General features: G+C 52.4%; 1 protein-coding gene across 3 annotated transcripts in view; it reads right to left on the bottom strand.

The window, feature by feature from the left end:
* LOC120873856 (phospholysine phosphohistidine inorganic pyrophosphate phosphatase) overlaps nt 1-13,794 on the bottom strand; it is a 125,674-nt gene extending 111,880 nt beyond the window's left edge. For all 3 annotated transcript variants that reach the window (XM_040254834.1, XM_040254835.1, XM_040254833.1), the window contains exon 1: nt 13,584-13,794. In XM_040254834.1, coding sequence (XP_040110768.1) covers nt 13,584-13,708 — 125 coding nt within the window. In that variant the 5' untranslated portion in view covers nt 13,709-13,794. The remainder of the gene's footprint in view (nt 1-13,583) is intronic.
* Nucleotides 13,795-19,903: the final 6,109 nt, after the last annotated feature.

Here is a 19,903-nt window from a genome sequence, read left to right as displayed (position 1 = left end):
CGGTCCTGCCTGACTCTTCGCAACCCTTCGGACCGTAGCCTGCCAGGCTCCTCTGTCCATGGCATTCTCCAGGCAAGAAGACTGACATGGGTTGCCATTTTCTCCTTCAGGGGATCTTCCCGACCCGGGGATCGAAACGTCATCTCCTGTGTCATCTGCATTGTAGGTGGATTTTATTTTGTTAACCACTGGACCATCAAGGAAGCCCTAGAGTATTATTCATTATTATTATTAAAATAGTAAAGGATGAATACATTACATTCAGCCTTGCCCTTGGGGTTGGTATCTGTGATCTGATGTCATCTTCACCCTTTGAGAGCAGGGCCCCCTTTGGACACCCCGTGTCCCCCACACCCTGAGCGCACAAGGCGCTAAGCACCTGCCAAATTGAGTCTGCGAGCTATGGAGACAAGAACCAGGAGCCCATCCCAGGGATGAGAAAATAGGAGCTCTGGGAGGCAGAGGCCTGAGAAGGTCACAGAGCATATGAGCTGCTCTGGGCTCAACGGTGTCCCACCCCTCATCTCATAGGCTGACCCCCTCGGGAGATAAATGAAGGTTAGGAGAGGACGAAAGGGTGGAGCCCGGACAGGACAGGATCACAGCCAGAGATGACAGGGATCCCTCTGCAACCAGAGAGGAGGCCACGTCAGGGCACAGTCGAAAGGGGCCGCCTAGCAAGCCGGGAAGAGGGCTCCCCCCAAAAAACCCACCCTAGGGCACCTCGATCTTGGATGCCCAGACTTCAGAACTAGGGGCAGATAAACCTGTGTCACTGAGCCCCCCAGGCTTGTGGTACTCTGTTCCGGCAGACTAAGACAGCGGAGGAGCCAAAGCCTTGGTGTCTCTTGGAGGGGTCGCTGCTTAATATCAGGTTCAGCCTTGGACGGCCTGGAACATACAAACTCAACGTCAGGAGAGCAGGAGCCAGGCGTGGCTTCAGGGCCGCGGCAGAGCCTGCCATGGGCCTCCCAAGGGCAGCGAGCCCCAGAGACGTCGGCATCGGGCTGGGCCCGGCTCCAGGACAGGCCAGGCCATCCCCGTCCCCCAACACCCCGGAACCCTGGGGACAGAGGGCCTACCGCAGGGCCCTGGCAGCCAGAGCGGGGCTCTGGCCGGACGTCCCCTCTGAGACCACAGCCACATTCTCAGTCCACTTCCAGACTGCCTCCCCGGACTCCGCCCGGAGTGGGTGGGGACTTGCCCCTACTTCCCGTGGGCGCACCGGCTCTTTGAACTGACCTTTACCTCCTCCCAGAGGCCGGGACAAGCTCTGAGCGACGGCGTCGCCCGATGACATTACCGATCATCACATGAGCGGGTCCCTTGCAAATCACCTTGGACCTCACACATCTGCTAGCTGTCGGCATCTGCCAGGGGCGCTCACCCGAAAATAATGGAAACCCTCTCATTATCGCTCAGGAGCAGGTAGTGCGCTGGGACGATTACTGGACATCCTGGCTGACCTTGGCACAGCTCCACCACCTAGTGCCCTCTGGGCTCACCACAGAGGAGCTGGACAGCGGCAAGGAGGCTGCCCTGGGGAAGGCCCCTCGGAGCTCAGTCCCCAACCTGCCCCAGCCACCTCTCACCTTCATCTGACCCCGAAGGCCCTCGCATCACCCTGAGTCTTTGCCGTCACCCATCCCCTATGGCAAATCCTATGCATCCTTCAAAGACTGGTTCGTATGTCCCTTCCTCCAGGAAGGCCCCCCAGACTTCTGTCCCCTCCCAGGCAGAGTCTGTCCCATTTGGCTTTCACAGCTCTTGAAACACAGCACTGCTTTTCTGTGAGAAGCACTTAAGTGATCCAAATTCTAATGGAACCAAGTCATTCTAGCACCCAGAGAACCTTGGGAGGGCTCACTGCCAATCCTGCCCATGGGGAGCATTGCTTCAGCGTCTGTTAGGGTTAGGGTTAGGGCTGGAGTTGGGATTAGGGTTAGGGAAAGCACAGTGGACCCTCATGAGTCCACAGGGCAACTTGTGCCTTCCTGCAGCCGTGGGACAAATGCATATGAAAGACGCTCTAATACTGAGCGGGAGGCCAGGAGGTCAAGGAGCGACCAGGAGGTGCTCCAGGGCCGTATCTCCCTGGAGCTCAGTTTCCTTATCTGGAAGATGGGATGATAACAGCCTCACAAGCTAAAGCTCCAGGGAGATCTTCGAGGTGCCGGCTTGGGCCTGGCCCACGGTCAGAGCTCGCTCAGCATGTGCGGAGAACGTCGGCCAGTGAGTGGCCAGCAGACAGGCTCCCCGATCTCGTTCCCTGCCCCCCTCCCATCCCCCACTGCCCAGAGCAGGCAGGGCCCGCCCCCACCACGCTCCAGCCACCCCATCACCAAGCAGAGAGGCCCCCACTGCTGGCAGGCCCTCCTGTCTGCTGCTCCTACACCTGGGCCTCCCAGGAGCATGGGCTGGGTCCTACTGACAGGGGTGGGAGGGAAATAGGTGGGGGTCTGGAAGGCTAGGCTGATGGTGACTCCAAACCTTATTCCCACCCCGAGGAGAGGGACCCCTCACAGGACGGTGAAGGAGAGGAGGCCTCAAGCTGGGTGGGCTCCTGGGTGCGTAGGGAAGGCTACAGGCTGGCAGGTCGAACTTGAAGAGACAAACGAGGGTAGGGGATGGTGACTTCTCCCGATCACAGAGAAAGCAGGGTCCATGTCCTTTAATTTACGCGCCCCTGGGCTGGTCTTCATAGAACAACAGATTGGTTCCAGTCGAGAAAGGAGTACATCAAGGCTGTATATTGTCACTCTGCTTATTTAACTTATATGCAGAGTATATCATGAGAAACGCTGGGCTGGATGAAGTACAAGCTGGAATCAAGATTGCCGAGAGAAATATCAGTAACCTCAGATATGCAGATAACACCACCCTTATGGCAGAAAGCAAAGAACTAAACAGCCTCTTGATGAAAGTGAAAGAGGAGAGTGAAAAAGTTGGTTTAAAGCTCAACATTCAGAAAACGAAGATCATGGCAACTAGTCCCATCACTTCACGGCAAATAGATGGGGAAACAGTGGAAACAGTGGCTGACTTTATTTTTTTGGGCTCCAAAATCACTGTGGATGGTGATTGCAGCCATGAAATTAAAAGACGCTTACTCCTTGGAAGGAAAGTTATGACCAACCTAGACAGCATATTCAAAAGCAGAGACATTAGTCAACAGAGGTCCGCCTAGTCAAGGCCATGATTTTTCCGGTAGTCATGTATGGATGTGAGAGTTGGACTGTGAAGAAAGCTGAGCACTGAAGAATTGATGCTTTTGAACTGTGGTGTTGGAGAAGACTCTTGAGAGTCCCCTGGACTGCAAGGAGATCCAACCAGTCCATCCTAAAGGAGATCAGTCCTGGGTATTCATTGGAAGGACTGATGTTGAAGCTGAAACTCCAATCCTTTGGCCACCTGATGCAAAGAGCTGACTCATTTGAAAAGACACAGATGCTGGGAAAGATTGAAGGCAGGAGAAGAAGGGGACGACAGAGGATGAGATGGTTGGATGGCATCACCGACTCAATGGACATGGGTTTGGGTGGTCTCCGGGAGTTGGAGATGGACAGGGAGGCCTGGTGTGCTGCAGTTCATGGGGTCGCAAAGAGTCGGACATGACTGAGCAACTGAACTGAACTGGGCTGGTCTTCACAAGAGCTATGTGAGGACCACCGGCCCACCCTGGGCTGAAGTCTCTACCGGGGACCATCTCCATGTCCAGCGGCCTGGAGCGCTGACCTGAGACGGGAGAAACACGCCAGGGGGTGGAAGGAGAGGAGGGGAAGTGCATGTTCCCCACATTCCCGCCTCCCTGACCCACACTGCCTGCCCTGCACCCCTACCCCGGGGGCAACAACTCAACTCTCCCCCACTACCTAGTGGAAATAAGCCCCTCTTTCCATCAGAAATGGCCACAGCTGCAGATGAATGAATCTCTGTAGTTCAGGTTTCCAAGAGAAGGAAAGGACGTCCGCAACACCCTGGGGGGCAGTCATTATGAACGGAAACCCGGGCAGCAGCGCCCAGTGAAGATCCTCAGAGAACAGGAGTCCTGGTTGCTCCATCTCTCGGCCTCCAGGTCTTTGTTACGTGGTGGGGCTCCATGGCAGCGCCAGCCACTGTCTGACGTTGAGATCTGTGGCTGCTTCCCTTTTGGAAAGCCATGGAGACAGACCGCACACATTGGGAAAATTGAAACATGCAAAGAGCCTATTTGTTCTAAGGACTCGCTATTTTATCATAGGGTCACATGGGAGCCCATGTGCAGAGCAGGGGCAGTCCTGCAGCGAGAAATACCGTCATTTAAAAAAAAAAAAAGAAAGGAAAGGAGGGAGGTGGTGGGGAGAGGGAGAAAGAAAAAGAATGAGGGAGGGAAGAAGGAAGGAAGAAGGAGGAAAAAAAGAAAAGTCATTCTCGCACACCAAGGGGCAGCCACGTTGATTCTGGGAGGAACCCGGCCCAGCTCTCCGCGTGCCCAGATGAACGGGCATCAGCTCGGGGTCAGGGAGCTGCCCTCTAGCTGGAGCACGGACAGAAGGGCTTTTGCCACTTGAGAAGGGGGTCTGGCTTCCCAGCTGAGGTCCTGGGCCAGGCATCCCGGGGCCAGACTCGGGGGTCTGAAATCCCAGCCATGAAATGGGGTAGTGCCCAGCCTCCCAGCTCTTCAGGGGGAGGGGCACATGGGCCCAAGAGAAGCCCTAGCACGTGCTGACATCACCAGGGGTGGTGAACACAGGGCTGCCAAAAGCCTCTGCCAGAAGCACCAGCTGGACCTGCTGCACCTCCTGCTTCTTTCCAACAGAGCAGACCTTTCGGCCAGCCTGCGACGGCCCGCTGCGGGGTCCCGGGAGGTCCCTGCCCACTCTCCATCTGGCCCTCTGCTGGACACAGTGTGTCGTCAAGAGTGTGGGCAAGAAACGGGAGTCCAAAGTCTGGATGGAGAGAAGGGAGAGAAGAGAGAGAATGCAGGCGGTGACGCACGCAGGTGTCCCTGGCTGAGCCTCAGGGTAGGCCAGCCAGCCAGCGACCTCAGGGGACCGGGGCGGGGGGACAGTCAAATAGAAATGTCGGGCAGGCCCAGAGCCAGGGCCCTTGCGAAACAGGGGCATACCTTCCCCGCCCGGGGCCGCCCCCCACTGCCATCTAGTGAGTTCTCGCTCTGACTTGCCTGAGCCTCTGAGCTCTGATCAGAGAGTCACACTGAGCTCACAGCATTGCTTTACTAGTTAGATAAACGAAATTTAGAATTAGATGCACAGGAATCCACAAACCAGAGGAGACTTGGAGACTATCCGGTCTAGTGGTTCCTTTCACAGAGGGGGAGACTGAGGCCCAGAGGGACACGAGGCGCTTAAAGGACATGTTTTCAGGAGCCAAGGGGTCTGTGGACCACTCCCCAGCCTTGCAAGGTCAGCTGGCAGTCAGTTCTTCCCTGATGTGGTCACAGGCTGGGCACTGCAGGGGACAGAGGCTGGATAGTCTTGGGGTAAGGGGGCCTCAGCTCGGGAAGCACAGCACCCACAGCACCTCCACCACCCTGTCCATGTGTGAGACCAAGGCTTGCCACCTAACCCTCTCCAACCTCTGTTTCCACTTCTGTAAAATGGGGCATTGGCAGAAGCTACTTGACAGGACTGTTCTGAAGCACGTTGCAAATGCTCCGTGAATGACGATGGTGGTAACAAAGACAACCACACCTCTGGCAGGCCCAGGGCTGGGTGCTGGGGACATTCAGGCCCTCAAGGCAGGCAACTGGACGGGAAGCCAGATGCTCAGGGCACCTGGGACAGCAGATGGAGACAGCAACCGATAAGAAAGAGGGCAAAATTCAACCAGCGAAGGGAGCCGGGGGGTGGGGGGGAACTGAGGCTGGCTGTCCTCCCAGACATCCCCAGGACATCCAGGATGGACGGCCCCAAGGGTAGTTACAACAGCTTCCAGGAGATGAAATGGAGGCACAGAAAGCCTAAAGAACTTGCCGGAGACCACATTACAGCCACAGTGCTGGGCTGGGACTCGGACCCAGGTCCCTGCCCACCAGAGCAAACTCCTACCTTCTGGGGGGCGGGGGGTGCAGCACCTTCCCCAGCAGGGGTGCTGACCCCCCACTCTCTGAGCAAGTCCCAGCCCCACCCCCTCCATTCAGGCACTGAGTGGGACTGTTCACAAGAAGGAAGCACCTCTGGCTTGTGAAGATTAAACTGTAGATGCTATGCAACAAGCACTGGGCCTGGGAGAGGGCCACTGTGCGCTCGCCCCCTCCGGGGCCCCCAGCTCTGAAGTCAGCCCGACATCAGCAGCACGGCGATGGGGCATTCTGGACAAATGCCCCTTGTCCAAGGTCCGGGCTGACTCGGCAGAGCTGTTTCTGGCATAAATAAACTCAGAACAAGTGGCCTGTCCCCTGAGAGCCTCAAGAGCCCCTCCGGCAGGCACTGGGCCACACCTGGGGGATGGGGCGAGGGGACACAGGGAGCTGCTTCTGGTTGGCTGTGTCCGTGGGGTCTGATGGAGCAAGGTGGGGGCGGTGCTGACCATCAAGGAAGCCGAGCTTCAGACAAGCCCCCTGGCCCTGATCCTCGGGCCCTAAGGCCTGAGGGGCGGGGCCTGACTTTCACAGGGTCGCAGGGCTTGTGTGCACATTTGGAAGCAGCGGCCGCGGGTCTGTGAGTCCCGGGTGGCAATTGCTTTATGAGGCTGCTCGGCCAAGGCGGGCCCTGCTTCCTTCCGCTGCCGCGAAAAGGCTGGGCCGAGGGGGCCCCCCGCAGCTGTGCTTTAGTGCCCGAGACAGGATGCAGTAAATGCCCCCCTCCCCACCTTTCACATGCAGATGCCTCCGGGGCTCCCTTTGTACGGGGCAGCCCCCGCTGTGCCACGCCCTGCCTCTGAATGGCTCTCCTTGGGGAGCCCAATTGCCCAAGAAGGGACTCCAATAAAGGGCCTGCTGGGGGGACCCAGGCCAGTTACAGATGTCCCGGGACCACGCCCACCACAAGCCCCGGGGCAGTAAGTGGGCCCCACCTGGCCCACCCAGTGGCTCCAGGAGGCCTGGACCTCCTGCTCTCCCATCTGGGACGCTACTGGTCCAGAGGACAGGTCCAGAGCCCAGCTTACCCGTCACCGGTTCCACGTGGTCGGGCTCCCTGACCTCAGCTCCCATTTCCCGGGCGGTTCAGTCTCTCTCCCCCTGACACTTGCCTTCTGGGTGCTGTTTACGCTGACTGGACAGTCAGCCCCCATGAGCGCAGGGACTTCCATCTGCCCCACTCATTGCCCCTGTCCCAGTGCCTCCAGCTGTGTCTCTAGCATGAAAGAATGTGAAAGTGAAAGTGTGGGTCGCTCAGTTGCGTCTGACTGTTTGTGACCCCATGGGCTGTCCACCAGGCTCCTCTGTCCATGGAATTGTCCAGGCAAGAATACTGGAGTGGGTAGCCTTTCCCTTCTCCAGGGGATTTTTCCCATCCCAGGGATCGAACCTGGGTTTCCTGCATTGCAGGCGGATTCTTTACCATCTGAGTCACCGGGGAAGCCTAGTATAAAGAAAAGTGAGAAGTGAAAGTCGCTCAGTCGTGTCTGACTCCTTGAGACCCCATGGACTATACAGTCCATGGAATTCTCCAGGCCAGAATACTGCAGCAGGTAGCCTTTCCCTTCTCCAGGGGATCTTCCCAACCCAGGGATCAAACCCACGTCTCCCACATTGCAGGCTGATTCTTCACCAGCTGAGCCACCAAAAGCACTTGACAAACATGTGAACGAGAAAATTAACAAGCGCATCTTTGATGAGGAGCCATGAAGTACTGCAGGGAAAACCGGGGCTTGGAGCCGGGTGGACAGGCTTCGGGGGTGCAGAGGAGGCAGTCTCAGCTCAATGACTTTTCCCATTTGTGCCAGTTTCTGAAATTCTCTGAGCCTCAGGCTCTGCTTTGAAACGGGCTGGTTGTGAAGGTAGCTTGTGCGGTCAAACATCTACCTGGGACATCACAGGCCTCCCGACCACCACTGGTGATGCTATTACTGTGGTCCATATTGTCTTAAAAGGACTTCCCCGGTGGCTCAGTGGTAAAGAATCTGCCTGCCAAGGCAGGAGACTCAGGTTCCGTCCCATGGCAACCCACTCCAGTATTCTTGCCTGGAGACTCTCATGGACAGAGGAGCCTGGCAGGCTAAAGTCCATAGGGATGCAAAGAGTCGGACTTAGCGATTAAACAACAACAGCATCTTAAAAAGCAGAGCTGATATTTCCCATGTGCTCTGTATCCCCCAAAAGGTGGGGATTTTTTCAAAAGCTGGGGACACCTGTCACCACGGACAGCTAGGAAGAGGAGTGGCAAGTCGCCTCCCCCGCACCGGGGTTTCCAGAACAGAAGGTGGTGTTTGGGCACCCATGGCGATAGGGAGCCATCATGGAGGCAAACACCAGCCAGGGTCCCAGGGACCCCATCATCGCTGTGGCTCTGCTCTCACCCCAGGGACTTCCTCTGAGCTCCCTGCGACTTCAAAGCCAGCCTCGCATATCAAGGAGCCCAGAGAGGGCAGGGTGTGGCTGCAAAACAATTACAAAAAGTGATGCAAGCCCAGGAGTCTCCACCGAGGCCAGCAAGGCAGGGTCCGCCCGCCAGGCGAGCTTATTCCTGGCTCAGCCACTATGAGAGGGCAAGAGTGTCCCAAAGTCTGACATCCCCAGGGACACTCCAGGAGCAGGCAGGTTTTACTGGGGAGGGGATCCACCCACACTCGCTGCCAGGATGGTCTGGACCTGGGGCTCCGGCGGCACCCACAGGAGGGCGGGGGCCGCTCCCTTGGGCCTGAATGTGATCAGCTGGCCATGGGAGGCCTGGGCCTGAGTGGAGGGGCCTAGTCTTTAGAGAGAAAAGGATCTTGAGCCAGAGGGTGCTGCAGTGTGTGTGTGGGGGGGCCCCCCCCCCCGGCGGGGGGCGGTTCTGTGGATGCTGGGCTGCTAAGGGGCTGGTCAGGGGAAAATCCACCCAAAGTCTATGTAACTGGGAGCATGGGGGTGAGGTGGGCGGAGGGAGAGAAGGGGCCACACAGGTCCCTTGGCAAGGCCCTGGTGGGTGGGGAAGAGTTGTGGGGACGTGGTGTGGTCCTATGCCAGGGAGCCCCAGGGTGGTTCATATCTCCAGGCCTCCTTCTCCAGGCCCCTGGGCAGCACGATGGTCAATCACCGGAAACAATCCCGTGCTCGATGGGGAAGGCACTTCTCCCCTCTCAGCTGGGATGCATTTGAGGACTATTGGTACAGCCTGCTATTATATGGCTGCTAGATTGATACAGTGTCCCTGCTACCAGAAACACTCCAGTTAGATAAATCAGTTGAATTAAAGCAGACCAAGATGAGGCTTCCCTGGTGGCTCAGACGGTAAAGCATCCGCCTGCAATGTGGGAGACCTGGGTTTGATCCCTGGGTCGAGAAGATCCCCTGGAGAAGGAAATGGCAACCCCCTCCAGTACCCTTGCCTGGAAAATCCCATGGACAGAGGAGCCTGGCAGGCTACAGCCCACGGGGTCGCAAAGAGTCAGACACAACTGAGCGATTTCACTTTTCCTTTCCTTTAAGACAAAAGGTGTCCCGAGGGTCTGTCATGGGGGACACCAGTCCAAACCCTCTGTGGTTAATGGAGCAGGGATCAACCCCCTAGTCACACCCGGGGCTGTGGGCAGACTGTGGGACAGCATGTCGGGGGAGCATCACCCAGGGAGGCTGCTGGAGAGAAGACCCCAGCCCTTTTTCAATACCTCAAAGGACTCTACACTCAGGTCCAGCACAGAGGGTAGGAGTGGGGCAGACCTACATTCTCATGGTCCCAGGGCCATCCCAGCGGAGACCTGGTGAGCCCTGGGGCACAGTGGCTTTGGCTGACCGAGGGAGATAACAGCCGCCTCCCAGCAGCGGGGGACAGAGCGACACGAATACCCAGCACAGAGGAAGTGCTCCCTGAGGGATCCCTAGAGCCACACTGGCCCAAGAAGGGTGCACCCCAGACCCATGTAATTGACTGGAAACCAAGGGCTCATAATCAGCCCGACCTCCTCCAAGGCCATTGCTGAAGCTACTCTGTGCTTCTCCGCAGAAGGTGGACGGATGGGACTGAGGCTCTGTCCATATCCTTGACCTCCTTTACGACTCCGGTTTCTAGAAGCAAAAACGACCTTGCAAAGATGCCAAGGACTCACACACCCATGTGTTTGTAAGTAACGGAGCCACGGGGACGCTCACATACACCACTTTGAGAAATGACCCGACAGCATCTTCTAGTGACGATTATAGGCCTATCTCAGGATCGGCAAGTCCACCCTTGGGTCTGTGCCCAGCAGAAACGCAACCATGCATTCACCAAAGACATGTTCTAGAATGTCTGTGGCAGCACTATTGAAAATAACTGAAAATGGAAACTACACCCCCACCTCAGGAGAAGAAATGAGTATTTTACTTTAATGTAAAGATGCTTTTAAGTGGCCCTAATTTTAAAATAATTAAAAGCACATACAACAGGAATTCCTATATGAATGTGGGAAGTGAGACTTAAATGGCACACTCCTGGGGTCTATCGTGAGCCAGGCACTGCGTCAAGAGCCGTCATGACACCTGCCTGCACCCCCCTCTGGCCCCTCTCCATCTCTGCAGTCCCAACACCAGAGCCGTTCTTCACTTCATCTTCTCCCTGGACCCCACGATATCCCATACACTGGCTGGTCTCATTGGTCCTGTTCCCAAAAGGTCTCTTGAGCTCCCCTCCTTCTCTTCCTCTCCACCCACTAGCCCACGCCCCTTCGTGTCTCCCTGGACCACACAAGGATCTCGCAGCTGGCTGCTCTCCTATTTCCTCTGGAGCCCTGCCGTCTGCCCCATTGACAGCTATTTCTGCACTTTGCAGACAGAGATCTTCTTAAAAGAGTTGGTGGGAGTGGGAGTAGGGAAATGTGGCATTTTTTCCACCTTTACTGAAACAAAATTCAGAAAATACTCCTTTTTTGGTATCCTGAACAGGAAAATACATCCACATGGTTCAAAAACATGTAAAAATGTTTATATACCAAGTTAGCCAAGGAAGAGTCTTGTTCCCACGCCTTCCTGCAGCCACCGCAGCTCTTCACACAGTGAAGTTCTTCCCTCCAGCTTCCTTATACAAACATACTAGCAGGCATACATGCTTGCGTTCCTACCTTTTCCACTCAAAGGACAGCACAGAGCACGTCCCGTCTACATGGGACGCCTACACGGCAGGGGTGCTCATTCTTTTTTATACAGCACAGAACTTCACTGATAGACTGAGACTGTAACACTCCCCTTGTGATGGACAGTTGAGATGTTTCTAGTCTTTGGCTCTCTCATAGGCACTGCCACAAACACCCTCCCACCCAGGTCATTTCTCACGTATCAGGCAGATGCTAATAGATAACACCAAATGGGTCTTCCATAAGCAATGTAAGATAAGAGTCTAGATTTTGGGGCAGAGCTAGAAAGTTCTTCTCCCACTCCAAGATTTCAAAGGGAATCTCTCCTGTTTTCATTTGGTACTTGTATAAAACTGTTAGTTGCTCAGTCATGTCCACCTCTTTGCAACCCCATGGTCTGTAGCCTGCCAGGATCTGCGTGTAGTCTGCCAGGCAAAAATATCAGAATGGGTTGCCATTTCCTTCTCCAGGGTATCGTCCTGACCCAGGGATTAAAGCCGGGTCGCCTGCACTACAGGCCGATTCTTCACCATCTTAAGCCACCAGGGAACCTGGTACTTATATACTTTCACTTCTTATATTTTAATTTCTTTAAAACATAAATCAGATTCCATACTCTTCCTTAAAATCTTCAGTGACTTTTTCCTGCACTCAGGATGGAATCCACACAGCTCTGCCCGACTCACAAGGCGGCAGCCAGGCTCTGCCGCTCTCCAGTCCTCACTCGCCCTTCAGTTCTGTGAAGGGGATCCTGCCAGGCTCTCTTCCTCGGGTTTTGACCCCACTGTTCCCCCAGATGGAAGGCACTTCCTCCTTCCCTGCACCATGATGGACCCTCCTACTTTCTGGTTCTGAGATGCCAATGGCAATTACAAAGCCTGGGGTCCAGCGGGGCCACCAGCAGTGCTGGCAGCGTCCTCGGTGCGTAAGACTAGTGGGCAAGATGCCCTCCTACTGTCTAGCAGATGGTCAGTGCAGTCCACCGAATCATAATAATCTAAAATTTTCTGGCAACCACAATAACAAAGATCAAAAGAAGCAGGTGGAATTATTACATATATTTTATTTAGCCTAACACATTCAAATTACTATCATTTCAAACATGTAACCAATACAAAATGATATAAGGAACTTTTTACATTTTTCTCACTAAGTCTTTTTCTCAATTATATGCAAAGTACATCATGAGAAATGCTGGGCTGGATGAAGCACAAGCTGGAATCAAGATTGCTGGGAGAAATATCAATAACATCAGATATGCAGATGACACCACACTTAAGGCAGAAAGTGAAGAAGAACTAAAGAGCCTCTTGATGAAAGTAAAGGAGGAAAGTGAAAAAGTTGGCTTAAAGCTCAACATTTAGAAAACTAAGATCATGGCATCTGGTCCCATCACTTCATGGCAAATAGATGGGGAAACAATGGAAACAGTGACAGACTTTATTTTGGGGGGCTCCAAAATCACTGCAGATGCTGACTGCAGCCATGAAATTAAACGACGCTTACTCCTTGGAAGAAAAGTTATGACCAACCTAGAGAACATATTCAAAAGCAGAGACATTACTTTGTCAACAGAGGTCCATCTAGTCAAAGCTATGGTTTTTCCAGTAGTCATGGATGTGAGAGTTGGACTATTAAGAAAGTTGAGCACCGAAGAAATTGATGCTTTTGAACTGTGGTATTGGAGAAGACTCTTGAGAGTCCCTTGGACTGCAAGGAGATCCAACTAGTCCATCCTAAAGGAAATCAGTCCTGAATATTCATTTAAAGGACTGATGCTGAAGCCGAAACTCCAATACTTTGGCCACCTGATGCGAAGAACTGACTCATTTGAAAAGACCCTGATGCTGGAAAAGATTGAAGGCAGGAGAAGGGGACAACAGAGGAGGAGACGGTTGGATGGAATCATCGACTCAATGGACATGAGTTTGGGTAAACTCCGGGAGTTGGTGATGGACTGGGAGGCCTGGCGTGCTGCAGTCCATGGGGTCGCAAAGAGTCGGACACGACTGAGCGACTGAACTGAACACTAAGTCTTTGAAATCTGCTGTGGACTACACACTTAGCATATCCGAACTCAGACTAGCCCAATTCCAAGGACTCAGCAGCAGGCAGCAAGGGGCTGCCCTGCTGGACAGTGGAGTAACCCTAACCAGCAGAACCCCACGATCGCCCAGGGGTGCCGGACCCCTGGCACAACCCGAAATGCCTCAGGGTTCTCCAGGGGCCGGCACTGGGGTCCTGGGTCCCGGGGGCCGGCCCTCTGCCTGCCCCGCGGGGCGGGGCCAGAGCAGCAGCAGTAGCCCCGCCCCGTCCCCCGCCCGCCCCGGGCCGGTGGCCCTCTGGACCCGGCTGAGCTCAGCGCCCGGCGCCCAGCACGGCCCACTCACCTCGCCACCGCCTCCACGGAGCCGGCGATCGCCGCGCCGCCGCCCTCACCACTGTCGCATAAGACGCCCGAGATGTCCAGCAGCACCCCGCGCACGCCGGCCAGCAGCTCGCCCCACGCGGCCATCGCGACCCGCCCCCGCTGCAGCTCGGGCCCTCGCGTCCCAACCGGCGGCGAACGCTGCCGCGGTGGTGGCCGCGCAAGCGCTCCTGGGAAGTATAGGCCCAATCCCCGCGGGGTGGGACGGGGCTCGAGAGGCGGGGCGGGGCTGGGGCTGGAGGGGCGGGGCGGGGCGAGTCGCAAAGCCAGGGAGACAGGTGCGCTTCTTCCGCACTCGCCTAAATGAGAGCCTTTTGACTGGAGATCCGTGGACAAAGATGAGGAAGAGCGGGAAAACAAACCCCCCTGGGAAATAGCAAACCCTCCCCCCTCCCCCGAGAATTAGAGCAAGGCCATCCACTCCAGTGTTCTTGCTTGGAGAATCCCAGGGACGGTGGAGCCTGGTGGGCTGCCGTCTATGGGGTCGCACAGAGTCGGACACGACTGAAGCAACTTAGCAGCAGCAGTTGGGACTACAAGGAGGCACCTATATAAAAGTAACAAAAATGAATGAGAACAGGAAAAGACTCTCTTTGGTATTCCCACCCTCTGTCCGCACCGCAGTTCTAAAAGCAACGGCGATACTTGGATGCTTTGACCGGAACAGTGGTAAGAAAGTGAGCCTAAAGGCATGTCTGCAGTGTGAGCTGTGATGCCAAAACAAGCTGGAAGACAGGGACTAGAATTGCTCAAGAAGTAAGATGGCTGCTGAAAGAAATACTGTGCCATCAAAAAACCCGAAGGCTACATGCTTGTGTTATAACATTATATAAAAAAGCAGAATGCAAAACTGAATGTAGGGACTTCCTGGTGGCCCAGTGGTAAAGAATTTGCCTTGCAAGGCGTGGGACACAGGTTCGATCTCTGGTTGGGGAGCTAAGATTCCCACATTCTGGGGAGCAACTAATCTCGTTTACCACGATGAGGGTTTGTGCACCCCCTCTGTGTGCCCTGTGGAAGGATCTTTCATGACACAATGAAGATCTCACATGCTGCAACTAAGATCCAATACAGCCAAACTAATAAATTAATTAATTAAAAAAAAAAACCACCAAATGCAGACCCCTGCCTTCAAAAATAAGGATGCATAGGAATAAGGCTGAAAAGGAAATGGGAATATTGCTACGTGTTTGCCCAGTGAGATTTTTGGATGAATTTTTACATTCTGTTTAATGTTACATCATTTTTGTAGTAAGTAAAAGCTGACAGAAAAGGGGAAGAATTTCCTTGACCACCCCTCTGACCAAGTGTTTAACGTGAAACTTGAAAGAATTTGACTTCTCTTGGCCTGAGTTAGCTTTAAGGTTTCAAAAGAAGACCATTTAAAAAATAAAATAAAATAAAATAAAAAAGACCATATTCCCATGCCACTTTGTCTCAGTCTCTGGAGTTACAGAGAGTATGAAGAATTCATCAGAATATTAGAACTCGGACCCAGTTCAGTGAGTCGTGCATGCCATGTTGGTAAGTCTACTGGGGAAACTGCAGTCTGCTGACCTTATTAAAAGATGCTTACTCCTTGGAAGGAAAGTTATGACCAACCTAGATAGCATATTGAAAAGCAGAGATATTACTTTGCCAACAAAGGTCTGTCTAGTCAAGGCTATGGTTTTTCCAGTGGTCATGTGTGGATGTGAGAGTTGGACAGTCAAGAAAGCTGAACACCGAAGAATTGATGCTTTTGAACTGTGGTGCTGGAGAAGACTCTTGAGAGTCCCTTGGACTGCAAGGAGATCCAACCAGTCCATCCTAAAGGAGATCAGTCCTGGGTGTTCATTGGAAGGACTGATGCTGAAGCTGAAACTACAATACTTTGGCCACCTGATGCAAAGAACTGACTCATTGGAAAAGACCCTGATGCTGGGAGGGATTGGGGGCAGGAAGAGAAGGGGACGACAGAGGATGAGATGGTTGGATGGCATCACTGACTCGATGGACATGAGTTTGGGTGAACTCCGGGAGTTGATGATGGACAGGGAGGCCTGGCCTGCTGTTATTCATGGGGTCGCAAAGAGTCGGACATGACTGAGCGACTAACTGAACTGAACTGAACTGAACCGACCTTACAGGAGAAATAGGAATATCCTTTCTGCTCTTTGGGTATTCACATTCTGATTGAGGGAGAAATGAATATGAGACCTTGGGCTTCCCTCATAGCTCAGTTGGTAAAGAATCTGCCTGCAATGTAGGAGACGCTGGTTAGATTCCTGGGGTGGGAAGATCTGCTGGAGAAGCGGTAGGCTACCCACTCCAGTATTCTTGGGCTTCCCTTGTGGCTCAGCTGATAAAGAATCCGCCTGCAATGCGGGAGACCTGGTTTGGGAAGATCCCCTGGAGAAGGGAGTGGCTACCCACTGCAGTATTCTGGCCTGGAGAACTCCATGCACTCTGCAGTCCATGGGATCCCAGAGAGTTGGACACGACTCAGCGACTTTCACTTTTACTTTTCACTTTCATGGTTCTTAGTTGCAGACAATATTCACACAGGGCGTTAAGGAGCTTACAAATTTCCAAGGGGACTGGGGAACCAGGCTCAAGCACTGCACAACAGAGAGCTATGCAGCTCTGAGAAATGAACTTGGCTCTTAAGATGACAAGGACTGACAGTACTGCCCCCAAAGAACCAAACCTATGCACTTTTCCCTCAGCAGATTCTCTTTTCATCTGTTGACTCCATTTCACTCCCACCATATCTGGCTTGGTGGAACCTAGTCCAACCTGCAAGGGAGTCTGGGAAATGTAGTTTTTGCCTTCCTGATTCTGAGGTACAGGAACTGGATGATCTGGATAATCTACCAGAACCATCATGAGCCATGCATCATCCACAGGTTGAACTTCAACTCTCTTGGCCCAGTGGATGTGTCTCCTAAGTCGCTTCAGTCCTGCCTGACTCTTGGCAACCCTATGGACCATAGCCAGCCAGGCTTCTCTGTCCATGGGATTCTTCAAGCCAAGAATTCTGGAGAGGGTTACCATGCCCTCTTCCAGGGAATCTTCCTGACCTAGGGATTGAACCCACATCTCTTACCTCTCCTGCATTGGGACGTGAGGTCTTTAGTGCCATCTGGAAGTCGACCCCTGCCCCACTCCACAGGTGCAAAAGGGTCTAAAGTATGATCTTTTACCTTTGAGTTAAGACTGGGCAGAGAACAAGAGGGACACTTTTAAGGCTACAGATCAAACATGTGTCCAGTACCAGTGAGTGACAGACACAGCCAAGAGGATGGACTCTGCAGGCAGTGGAGGGCAGCAGTGGTTTCTGAGCAGCGGGGCAGCCTGAAGCATGACTGGGCTTTAGCTTCATGCCAAATAAGGAGGCAGGAAAAGGGCACTTCTCCCTGTCGGGGTGAGCCCACACAACGTTCCTCTCCCACTGGCTGGGCCTGACCTTGGGCAAATTGCTTTCTGTATCTAAGATTATGGAGAAAGAATAATGGCTCCTTGAAGATGCCCACGCCCTACTGCCCAGGACCTGTGAATGTGTTTCCTTACATGGCAAAGGGGACTTTTTAGATGTGATTAAGCCAAAGATCTTAAAATGAGAGATTATCCTAGATGACCCACATGGGCTCAGTCTAATCACAAGAGTCCTTGTAAAGGATAGAGGGAGGCAGGAGAAGAGTCAGAGAAGATATGACCACAGAGGTGGACGTGAGAGAGAGAGATTTGAAAATGCTGCACTGCTGGGCTCGAATATGAAGGGGCCATGAGCCAAGAAATGCAGGCAGCCTCTGGCAGCTGGAAAAGGTAAGAAAAGGAGTCTCCCCTACAGGCTCATTTTTTAAAATATTTTATTTATATTTGCCCTACTCCTACTTCTCAAATATCTGTTTTAACTTTTAGTTTTAATTTAACTTTTTTAATGCTTTAACTTTTAATTTTAAAAGTTTAATCAAAAAAGTTTTAAAAAGTTTTAACTTTTAAATTAACTTTTAATATCTGTTCTTTTAACTTTTAACCAACACAATATCGTGTTGGTTTCTGCTGTGTATCAGTGTGAATCAACTGTGAGTATACATATATCCCCCACCTCCTTCCTCCCATACCGCACCATTTCAGCCCTCTAGCTCATCACAGGGCAGCACGCTGAGCTCCCCACCACCTATCTGTTTCACACATGATAATGTATATATGTCAGTACTACTCTTAATTTGTCCCACCCTCTCCTTCCCCCAAAACACCTTGATTTTAGGACAAAACTTGCCCCTAGAACTGTAAGAGAACAAATTTGTGGTTTCTAAGCCCCTAAATTTGTGGTAATTTGTTACAGCCATGATAGGAAATGAATACAGGGACCCAAGTCCCTCACCTGAAAGATGACATGTCTGTCCAAAGCAGCAGGTCTCTAAGTGTGGGCTCAGACCTGACCTTGGCCTTTCTTTGGATGTGATTTCTGTTGTTGTTCGGTCACTCAGTCGTGTCCGACTCTGCGACCCCATGGACTGCAACAGGCCAGGCTTCCCTGTCCTTCACTATCTCCCAGAGTTTGTTCAAACTCATGTCTGGGCATTGTATAAGTTAGACTTGTTTTTACTGCATATAACAAATACCCACCTGCAGTTGCTCAACCAGATTGAGTTTTTTTTTTTCCTCATAGATCAAGAAGCCAAGAGGAAGGCAGTCCTGGGCAGGTACAGCAGCGCCCAGAATCGTCAGGAAATGGGCTACTTCCATCTTTCTGCTCCACCATCCTCAGCGTATGGCTTCTTCCTCCTGCTCTCAAGGTGCGTGGTGTTGCCCCAGGCATCACATCTGCATTTCAGGCAACGGGGAAGGAAAAGGAGAAAGGGCCTGTGACAACTGAGCCTTGGCCTTTATACCAGGAGAAAAAAGCTGCCCCAGAATCCTGACCCGATAGACTCTTGTTTATACAGTTTTGGGCCAAAGCTAATGAAGTGGCACATTAACCCTCCAGTGTCCAGGGAGGCATATTTCATCCACAGAGCTTGGCCTCTTACATTTCCAATAACAAGTTTACAAATCATGTCTGAATTTCAGCTGAAATTTGAATCCTTCCAATCCTCTATTGCTGAGTAGACGTGTGTATAATCCTTCCAGATTGGCTTGTATTAACTAGGACTCTTTGGTTGCCAGTGACAGAAACCCGATTTCAAATGGCTTAAGTTGAGGAATCTATTGGCTCATGTAAACGGTCTAGTCACTGATGGCTTCAGGTGTGTCTGGTTCCAAGGCATGAATGGAGGCATTCTGGGCTCCCTGACTCTCCATTTCCTGACTCTGGCCCCCTCTCTTGCTCCTCGGAAGAAAAGCTATGACCAACCTAGACAGCATATTAAAAAGCAGAGACATTACTTTGCTAACAAAGGTCCATCTAGTCAGGACTATGGTTTTTCCAGTAGTCATGTATGGATGTGAGAGTTGGACCATAAAGAAGTCTGAGTGCTGAATAATTGATACCTTTGAACTACGGTGTTAGAGAAGACTCTTGAGAGTCCCTTGGACTGCAAGGAGATCCAACCAGTCCATCCTAAAGGAAATCAGTCCTAAATATGCACTGGAAGGACTGATGCTGAAGCCAAAACTCCAATACTTTGGCCACCTGATGTGTAGAACTGACTTATTTGAAAAGACCCTGATTCTGGGAAAGATTGAAGGCAGGAGAAGGGGACAACAGAGGGTGAGATGGTTGGATGGCATCACCAACTCAATGGACATGAGTTTGGGTAAACTCCGGGAGCTGGTGATGGACAGGGAGGCCTGGTGTGCTGCAGTCCATGGGGTTGAAAAGAGTCGGACACGACTGAGTGACTGAACTGAACTGAACTGAGATACAAACTATTAATACCATATGTAAAATAAACAACAAGGTCCTACTGTACAGCACAGGGGATTATATTCAATATCCTATAATATATCACAATGGAAAAGAATATGAAAGCATGTATATACATATATATCTGATTCACTTTGCAAATTATATTCAATATCCTATAATACATCACAATGGAAAATAATATGAAAACAGTATATGTATACACATATATATGAATCACTTTGCTGTCCACCAGACCCTAACACAACATTGTAAATCAGCTATATTTCAATTTTTAAAAAAGACTGAAGGTATGAAATTTGGGCACAGGTGTGGGTAACAGAGGACTTCGTCACCTGCCTTGCAGGAGACCGCCAAGAATGATCACACATGTCTCCATTCAAGCAGGAAGCAGGTGCTTCGTATACCTGCCAAACCCTACCTTGCTC

This window comes from Oryx dammah, unplaced genomic scaffold (assembly GCF_014754425.2).
Source record: "Oryx dammah isolate SB20612 unplaced genomic scaffold, SCBI_Odam_1.1 HiC_scaffold_14, whole genome shotgun sequence".
Taxonomy (NCBI): Eukaryota; Metazoa; Chordata; class Mammalia; order Artiodactyla; family Bovidae; genus Oryx; species Oryx dammah.
The sequence above is the reverse complement of the archived record's forward strand: the minus strand, read 5'-3'. Positions and strand labels throughout refer to the sequence as shown.